Raw genomic sequence first — 9747 nt, 5'->3', positions numbered from 1 at the left:
CAATTGATGGGTAATTGCATGTAAGGCACGATTGACATGATTGGGGAATATATTATAATCGTTACTCGATACTACCCACTCTACATCTCTCGGTAGAAAGAGTGATTTTGCCCAATTGACTTTCTCAAGACCAATTGGGTATGCATATTTGCCCAAGCAACTAGGGTTCAAGTCGGATATTACTCTCTCGAGGTTTAACCCTTTAATTGGGACTATCAAATCTCTTGAATCCATCCCAATTCCTTGTTGAGTCAATTTTGGAGACTTAGGCTCTCTTTCTCAAGAAGAGCCCAAGTCAACTTAGCACAAACTAGTGTTTGCAACCACTAATTCATAAATTAAACCATGAAATTGACCCAAATAACAAACATCCATAGTCAATCTAGCCCTAAATCACAATACCCATCAAGTACCCATACTAGGGTTGAGCCAAAACCCTAGCTAATGAGTCTAGCTACTCATGCTTGAAGAGAAAATAGAGATATAGATGAAGATAAACACATATTAATTAATTGCTAAGTTAAATAAAAAGATTCAATGATGAAAACTAAGTAAAAATGCCCAAATGGCTAAGAAGAGTCGTCTCATGAGCTCAGCTACTGTATTATAATATTTGATACCCTAAAAATGGAAAACGGATCTATTTATACTAACCTGGAAAATCTGGACAAAATTGCCCCTGCGAGGTTAGTGCAGACCGCACAAAATGGTGTGTGGTCGCACTAGGCTCTTGAACCTGAAAACTTGACTCTTTGAACTTAGGCTCCGCGGAACGCACAAAATGGACTGCGGTCGCGGAGGCTTCTAGTGCGGTCCACAGAAACTGGACCGCGGACCGCACAAGCTTGAAAGCTCCAACTTCACCCTCTCTGAACCTTGGCTCTACGGACCGCACAGAATGGTAGTGCGGCCGCATTGCCTTCAGTGCGGACCACCCAAAACCTTCTACGGACGCACTGCCTTAATGCCTGAAACACCAACTCTCTGAATCACCCTAGTGCGGACCGCACAAAGTGTAGTGCGACCGCACTAGGCCTGTTTTCCTGAGTTTGTCTTGTCTTTGGTACTTGTGCAAGTTTCACTCCTTTTTAGCTGATCTGTGATATCTTGTCACTTTGTTGATCAAACCTGCAATCAAGCACAACTTATGAACCTTTTGGGACTATTTTGTATGAATTTATAATCAAAGCATAAGCAAGAAGGAGTATAAAATGCGTCAAAATCCCTAGTTATCAATGAAGCGTAGGACTTGGTTATATTTATTTTTATTTTGCTATTTTGTTGGGGCGTCCTTGAGCCCTTTGTAAAAAACTTTTGTAATATATCAGCTGTAATGGAGCAGTTACTTTTTATTGTGTACCTTTGAATTGTTTTCTTGTTGTTTTTTTATTGTGGGGGTGCCCTATGCTACCCAGCCTCGCGTGATGTTTTATCGTAGTCCGGACGACGTTGAATGTCAAGTAATCTATGTGTTGTCGACTATTGAATGATTTGAGCAAGGTCGATCTCTTGCCTTTGGCTAAGACCTTTGCTGTTAGGGTAATTTCGAGTAAATGTTGAAATGTTGACCCGTTGTAGTTCGAGCGGTATAGAACTCTTTTCTATGGCGAAGGCCTTAGCCGTATGGGTGATATTTCAAGTTAATGACGAAATGTAAACCCCTCGTGGTTTGAGCGGTATCGAACTCTTTTCTTTGGCGACGGTCTTAGCTATAGGGGAGTTATTTCGAGTTAATGTCAAAATATTAACCCATCGTGGTTCGAACGAGGTCGAACTCTTTTCTTTAGCGACGGCCTTAGCCGTAAGGGTGTTATTTTGAGTTAATGTCGAAATGTTAACCCATCGTGGTTCGAACGAGGCCGAACTCTTTTCTTTGGCGACGACCTTAGCCGTAAGGGTGTTATTTCGATTTAATGTCGAAATGTTAACTCGTCGTGGTTCAAACGAGGTCGAACTCTTTTCTTTGGCGACGACCTTAGTCGTAGGGGTATTATTTCGATTTAATGACGAAATGTTAACCCGTCGTGGTTCAAGCAGTATCAAACTCTTTTCTTTGGCAACGACCTTAGCCTTAGGGGTGTTATTTCGAGTTAATGATGAAATGTAAACCCGTCGAGGTTCGAACGAGGTTGAACTCTTTTCTTTGGCGACGACCTTTGCCGTAGGGGTGTTATTTCGAGTTAATGTTGAAATGTTAACCCGTCGTGGTTCGAACGAGGTTGAACTCTTCTTTTTGAATAGAGATCGATGAAGAGTGAAATGTTTAGTGAAATGCTGCTTTATTTCATTTATTGGATTATTGTACATGTCAGTTTCATGCATATTGGAGAAGCTTTCCTTGTATCTAGTCCCTTCATCGTTCAGCCTGGAGACATCATCGGCAGGCGGGGCGATGAATTATACTTTGAACTTCGAGACATCCCCCTCGTTGCCTTGTTAAAAACCTCTCCGGGAAAACCTAGTTTAGACAAAACCCGGGTGAGGGAAAAAGAGTACGACTCGGGCAACATCCTTTTCAAAAGTGGAAGTATTTGAGGTGGGAGACATTTCAGTTGTTCTATAGTAGTTTTCCCTCCATTGTTTCTAGTTGGAATGCCCTTTTGCTTGCCGTCGCTGTAATTTTATATGGCCCGTCCCAGTTGGTTCCCAATTTTCCTTCTTTTGGGTCTTTGGCCGCTTGCGTTTTGGCCTTGAGGACATAGTCTCCAACATTGAGTGGACGTATTTTGGCTTTCTTGTTGTAGTACCTTTCCGCTTGTTGTTTTTGGGCTACCATTCTTACATGAGCCATATCTCTCAGTTCCTCTACTTCGTCGAGGTCCTGTATTCTACTTTCGTCATTACTTGTTCCACTTTTATTGGAGTATCTTAGGCTAGGTTCTCCGACTTCAATGGGTATAACAGTGTCAGTCCTGTAGACTAGTGAATATGGTGTTTCGCTTGTGCTGGTCTTTGGTGTGGTACGGTAGGCCCATAATACCTCCAGTAGTAGTCCCGGCCACAGCCCTTTGGCATCCTCAAGTTTCTTCTTTAGTATATTCAATATTATTTTGTTGGAGGATTCTTCCTGACCGTTGCTAGCTGGATGATATGACGTGGAGAGTATTCTCTTGATGCGCCATTTGTCAAAGAACTCAGTCGTCTATTTTCGGACGAAATAAGGTCCATTGTCGTAACTGATTTCTTTGGGGATGCCGAAACGACATATGATATTTTTCCATATGAAGGTGATGACTTCCTGTTTGCGTATTTGGGGCGAATGCAACTACCTCCACCCATTTGGAAAAATAGTTAGTTAAAACTAAAAGAAAGCGTATCTTACCTCGACCCGTCGGGAGGGGTCCGACGATGTTCATTCCCCATTTGATAAACGACCATGGTGAAGTGATGGAGTGTAGGAGTTCGCTCGCTTGGTATATCATTGGTGCGTACTTTTGGCATTGCTCACACTTGTTGACGTAATCCGCTGCTTCCTTTTTCATAGTGGGCCAGTAGTATCCTTCCCGAATGAGGCATTTGACGAGGGCCCGGTTGCCTGTATAGGCACCGTAGTGACCTTCATGTACTTCTTCGAGAACACGCCTTGTTTGATTTGGTCCTAGGCATTTAGCCAAAGGCCCGCCGAATGTCCTTTTGTAAAGGTCGTTGTTTATGAGGTTGTACCTGGCTGCCTGTATTCGAAGCTTTTTGGCTTCCTTTTTGTCTTGCGGGAGTGTTCCTTCCTGCAAATATGTCATGATACGGTTGCGCCAATCCCAAGTTAAATTTATAAAATGTACCTCTACTTGGTCTATTGACGAGTGGAGGAGGGTAACCACGTTCTCCTTAGTGATATTTTTGGTAGTTGCTGCTAGTTTGGCGAGGCCACCTGCTTTGATGTTTTGCGCTCACGGTATCTGATCGAGTGGACATTCATCGAATTCTGGCAGCAACTTATGGAATTTTGTGCGGTATTTCTGTAGCTTTTGTTCCTTGATTTGGAAAGTCCCAATAACTTGATTAACGACGAGTTGTGAGTCACATCTGAGGATGACTCATCGCGCACCATATTTGAGGGCCAGTTTCAATCCTGTAATTACGACTTCATACTTGGACTCATTGTTAGTCATATCGGGGCACCGTATGGACTGACGAATTACTTTGCCTGTAGGGACTTCCACTATGAGTCCCAGTCCAGATCTCGATGCATTAAATACGCCATCGGTGTAGAGGACCCAGAGGTCGGATTGCCTAGGGGAGGTGCAAAGTGCTTCTTGCTTGACCTCAGGCAATATTTCGGCACTAAAGTCGGTGACAAAGTCAATGAGTACCTACAATTTTATTGTTGTTCGCAGCTGATAGGTGATATCATGCTCGCTTAATTCTATGGCCCATTTGACCAATCTTACTGACAGCTCGGGCTTATGTAATATGCCTCTAAGGGGAAAAGTCGTCACCACCGATATGGGGTGACATTGAAAATATGATCTAAGATTTCGTGAAGCTACGACCAATGCCAAAGCCAGTTTCGCGAGGTAGGGGTACTTTATTTTGGCGTCAATCAAGGTTTTGCTAATATAATAAATCAAGGATTGTGTACCTTTGGTTTAACGGACCAGAACTGCACTCACTACGACCTCTGAGATGGCTAAGTAGATCAGAAGGCATTCGCCGGGGTCCACTTTAGCAAGTAATGGCGGCGAGGACAAGTACACTTTTAGTTTTCTCAGGGCCTCGACGCAATCTGAATTCTATTGAAGCCTGTTGTATTTCCTCAACATGTTAAAGAATTTATGGCATCTATCGGACGACCGCGAGATAAACCTTGACAGGTCGGCTATCCGGCCCGTCAATTTTTGCACTTGTTTTTTGCTGGTTAGTATTTCGGGTATTCCTTAGATGGCTTTGATCTGGTTTGGATTGACCTCGATGCCTCTCTGTGATACCAAGAAACCGAGGAATTTGCCTAAGGTTATGCCTAAGGTTATGCCAAAGGCGCATTTTTCGGGATTTAACTTCATTCCATACCACCTTAATATGCTGAAGGCCTCTGTAAAGTGGTCAATGTGGTCCTCTTTCCTTTTGGATTTGACCAACATATCGTCGATGTAAACCTCCATTGTCTTGCCGAGTTGGTCTTTAAATATTTTGGTGACTAACCTTTGGTATGTTGCCCCCGCATTCTTTAATCCGAACGACATGACTTTGTAGCAGTATGTTCCCTGGTAGGTGATGAAAGTGGTTTTTTCTTGGTCTTTCTCATCTATGAGGATTTTGGTTGTAACCCGAATACGCATCCAAAAAGCTTAGCAGTTCGTGGCCCGCTGTTGCATCAATGAGTTGGTCGATATGGGGCAGTGGAAAAGAGTCTTTCGGGTATGCCTTATTTAGGTCCGTGAAATCAATGCACATCCGCCATTTCCCGTTCTTCTTTTTTACCATGACCACATTCGCAACCCATTGGGGATATTTCGATTCTCGGATAGAGCCATTGACAAGTAGCTTATCGACTTCAGCGCTGACGACCTCATTTATTGCGGCATTGAATTTTCTCCTCATCTGCCGCACCGGCGGATATAGCGGGTCAGCATATGCGTAGCGATGTCTTTCGGAATGCCTGGCATATCTGAATGGGAGAAGGCAAATAGGTCGGCATTGTTAGTTAAAAATTTATGAAATATACCTGGTTCTTAGAGATTGTGTCCGATATAGGCCTTTTTGTGCTATCGTTGCTGTCTAGTTGGACAGGGTCGAGATCTTCTATGGTCAACTCGAAGACTTCCATGATGTCAGGATCCTTGATAACATCTATCTGTACATCGAGTTTGGTTCCCGACATCGATGACTGCTATGCTTCCGCGCTCGCTCCTTTTAGTTGTTGGGTGTGTGCGTAATCCTGGGCAATGCGGTAGCATTCTTATGTGGTACGTTGTTCGCCCCGGATGCTGAATACCCCTCATGGAGTGGGAAACTTGATTACTTGATAGAGACTTGATGAAACTGCTCGTATGAAGTGTATCCATGGGCGCCCTATTATAGCGTTGTAGGTTGTATCTTGGTCCATGACGTGAAACGTTCTTTCCTTGGTGACTCCTCCGGCTAGAATGGGTAGCACTATCTCTCTAGAAGTTCGCTCGACTGCATTATTAAAACCTGTTAATGTTATGCAACGCGATATTATTTTATCTTTGAGTCTCATATGTACGAGTACTTGAGGATGGATAATACACGCGTTGCTTCCGTCATCTACCATTATTCTTTTCACATCAGTATCTGCAATACGTAAAGTGATAACAAGAGCATCGTAGTAGGGGAAAGACAAACTGCCGGTATCTGATTTATCAAAGATGATACTATCTTCGAGGTCATCATACCGTTCATGAGTAATTAACCGTTTGAGTTTATGTGTAGTGGTGAACTTTACATGGTTGATTGTTGTGTCATCACCTTCACCGATGATCATCTATATAGTACGAGCAGGAGAGGGTAGTTTTGGATGTCCCTGGGGTTGTTCGCGTCCGCGGGCAAAGTTAGCTCGTCCTCGCTCGCTCAACATCTCTTTCAGGCATCCTTGATTTAGTATTCTTACTACCTCCTGCCACAGACTTATGCAATCTTCGGTTTTATGACCCCTTTCCTGGCGGAATTCGCAAAGAACGTTTGACTTCCGAGTGCTCGGGTCGGACTTCATCTTTTGCGGACATTGTACCTTTGTGCCGAGTTTCTCTAATGTGTACACTATTTCTGAAGGAGAGACACAAAAATTGTGAGCAGATAAGAGTGGAGGCATACCTTTTTCATTTCGGTGTGGCGCGGTATATCGAGGAGGGGCATCCATGTGCCGCGGAAGAGGTGGGATGGATGTCCTGATGTAGGGCTGATGTCTTTCTCGGCCGAGACGGGGTCCCAACTAATCTCTTCGACCGTCGTTACGACGATCTTTCCTTATTTCAGCTTGAACTGACGTCAGCCGTTGGATCGGACCGTTGAGGTCGTCCTCATCGGCCCTTACCTCTGTGCATTAGGCATTGTGGATTTCTTCCCAAGTGGTGGGAGGGTATTTTATGAGCCTGCTTAACAGTTTTTTGGTCGCTCTCGACCCATTCCTACTTAACCCGTTCTGGAAAACTGCTATCGCCATCCCCTCTGGCACATTTGGCAAGCTCATTCTCACTCTGTTAAACCAGGCTAAGAAGTCCCCGAGTCCCTTACCGTGCATCTGCCTGACAGCAAATATGTCGTTTACCCTAGCTTCTGCCTTTTTAGCTCCTACATGAGCGGTGACAAACTTGTCCACCATTCCTTCGAGCGTTGCTATTGACCGTGCTGGTAGTTTTGAGTAACAGGTTAGGGCTCCCCCTATTAGGGTTTCGCCGAATTTTTTCAGTAGCACCGATGGTACTTGTTCTTTTGAAAGATCGTTGCCTTTTACGGCTGTGATGTAGTGGATGATATGATCTTGTGGGTCTATAGTACAGTCATATATCTTCAGGTATGGTGGTATTTTGAAAGTTTTTGGAATAGCGTGAGGGGGCTACATCCTCATTGTATGGTTGCTCGATGAATTGACCAACGTCCCGTTTTGGCAACAACTTTAGGGCGCCTGGTATTTTGTCGACCCTTTCTTGATACTTCTTCATCTGGTCACGAAGTGCCTTATTCTCATTTTCCATTTCCTCCATTTTCTTTAGAACGACTGTGAGTGTGTCATTACCTGCGTCAACAGTAGTATGAGTGTTACCTGTGCGGGGGGCATCTTGTTCGTCAACGATCGACGTGACATCTATGTGTGCAATGTCTCTATTCTCCCTTTGATAGGGTTTATAAAGCATGTTGTTCAGAGTTCTTGTTAGCCACTATTCCAGTAGTCTTTTTACTGCCGGTGATGCCTCTCTTGTTGTAGACGTGGAGGCTTCTTTTTCATGCAAAGCAGTTACGCTTTCATGTGGGGGAGGTGAAACGTCTCTCCTGGGTGTAACATTTGTTGTCACGTTTTCACTGTCTTCCCTGCCGTCTTCGTTGATGGTGTTCAGGATGTTGGTTGTGACATCTGCTATTGCTTTTAACCTTGCATCTCCTTTTCCTGCCATTGTTAGTTTATGCCAAGCTAAAAAGAGATGACTATCCCTTTTTATGATCTAGATGAAACTAAAATCTTAACTAAAGATCTCCCAACAGACGACACCAAATTATTTGACCAAAAGATGTTAAACCCTTCGATTAAACCAATCTTATGGTTATAAGAAGGGTGAATCTCAGTTAAGAATAATAAAATCTAGATCAAGTGATAAGGAAAATAAGCAAGATGAATGATGTTAGCTAATATGTTGGAATCAATTAAATGCTCATAAATGCAACTACTCGAATACACAATCAATCTAAATGAATGCGGCTGGCGCAGGAAGGAAATAAGTATGAGATGATTGTGGAATCTTTGGATCTTATCAATATCGTATAATGATATATGTTTGGGTTGTGTAATCAATGAACAAGGATGCTCTTGTATTTACTCTCATGTGAATCTTTTACAAAGTGTTCTTTTGTCTTTTGCCTGAATCCCTTTTTTCTTTACTAACTCTTCCTATTTATAAGGGACAATCCCCCATAAAGCCCTAAAAAGTACAATCATAAAGAATATTCAAAAAGCATCTTCTTACTGTCTCCTGCTAAGTTTACACTGCCATTGATATCTTATTTCGACTGATCGCTCTTGGTCGTCATCCTTCACTGCGACGACTATCAGACGTTGCATCTTGATAACCTCGTTCCTCATCCTATTCGGTGACTGTCGTAGTTACCAAATTTGGACCCATACAGGGTGGAGGTCAAAATAATTGGGGGTTTGGGAGGCGTTTCCATTTTTGGATTTTTTTTGCTTAACCTTTTTTGGACTACTATTAAATGTGAGGTTATTGGGATAATCAAGAGGTATGGCAGGTGATGGGATTGGATCGACGCCCATGGTTAGTGCTTCGTAACCTGTGTCTAATACATTGGTTTTGGAATTAAAAGAAGATTCGGTTTAGTTGATGGCTATTGTCAAATCAGTTAAGATTATGGGATTTCTCATATATGGCTCTTGAGTTTCCATGGAAGGATTTTTTATAGTGTGTGTTGGTCGGGGAGATGTAGCACAGTAGGAGTCATCATTTGGGTCTACTAGGGTGTTATTGGGTTTGGGGTTGGCGTGGGCCTCCCCCTGAGTTGTTGTCACACTCCCCTTTGGGCCTTTTGGGCTTGTTGACTTTGTACTTCTAGGGACGCCTGGGTAGTTTGCTTTTGGGGTGTAGGACTCTTGACATTACTAGGTGTTGGGTCTCTCCCCTCTGGGCCGCTTTTCTTTTTGTACTTGTATTGGGCCGGTCCCCTATGGGCTGGCTCTTGGTGGGTTGATTCTTCATGGGTGGTGAGTTATCTTTTGTGCTCTAAGTTGGGCTTGTGTCCTACATAGAGTTAGTCTTAGAATTATAGCGGAAGGTTTGGTTTCGAGGAACTTATCAGAGATGGCGTCAAACATTCGAACTTGGATGCCGTCCGATTGGGCGGAAATTTTGCCTTTCCTATTCTGGTTCGTTGATTGGCGTTGTTGTGTGGGGTGTCCCTGTTTGCGTCTTCTGGGGAAGGGTACAATTTTACATTCCTCTTCTTCGTCACTATTGGCTTTAGTATTGGAGCAGCCTGGGCGGTCTTGTGCCGATGGTGAGTTGAGCTTTTGCCTATGTGAACACCCTCTCAAGGTGTTGTCACACCTCCTTTTTTACCCGAAAA

At 43.5% G+C, this 9747-nt stretch overlaps 2 protein-coding genes across 2 annotated transcripts; both read right to left on the bottom strand.

Annotated features, from left to right (window-relative positions):
* Positions 1-2557: 2557 nt before the first annotated feature.
* Positions 2558-5818, bottom strand: LOC142162299 (uncharacterized). The gene is made up of 2 exons (XM_075218636.1): positions 5663-5818; positions 2558-3142 (listed from the first exon to the last, which is right to left on the bottom strand). Exons 1-2 carry the CDS (start codon positions 5816-5818, stop codon positions 2558-2560), a joined length of 741 nt encoding a protein of 246 aa, XP_075074737.1.
* A 117-nt stretch (positions 5819-5935) lies between these two features.
* Positions 5936-6442, bottom strand: LOC142162298 (uncharacterized). The gene has a single exon (XM_075218635.1). The coding sequence runs from the start codon at positions 6440-6442 to the stop codon at positions 5936-5938; it is 507 nt and encodes a 168-aa protein (XP_075074736.1).
* Positions 6443-9747: the final 3305 nt, after the last annotated feature.

The sequence above is a fragment of the Nicotiana tabacum genome, chromosome 7 (assembly GCF_000715075.1).
Source record: "Nicotiana tabacum cultivar K326 chromosome 7, ASM71507v2, whole genome shotgun sequence".
Taxonomy (NCBI): Eukaryota; Viridiplantae; Streptophyta; class Magnoliopsida; order Solanales; family Solanaceae; genus Nicotiana; species Nicotiana tabacum.
This window is presented reverse-complemented; position numbering and strand designations above follow the sequence as displayed.

Excerpts from the sequence above, each read along its gene's own strand:
- LOC142162298 (XM_075218635.1), bottom strand. The coding sequence starts at position 6,442 with ATGATCATCGGTGAAGGTGATGACACAACAATCAACCATGTAAAGTTC.
- LOC142162299 (XM_075218636.1), bottom strand. The coding sequence starts at position 5,818 with ATGTCGGGAACCAAACTCGATGTACAGATAGATGTTATCAAGGATCCT. Across the intron at positions 3,143-5,662 it reads ACACAATCTCTAAGAACCAG|ACGACTGAGTTCTTTGACAA; the intron begins GTATATTTCATA and ends GTCCGAAAATAG.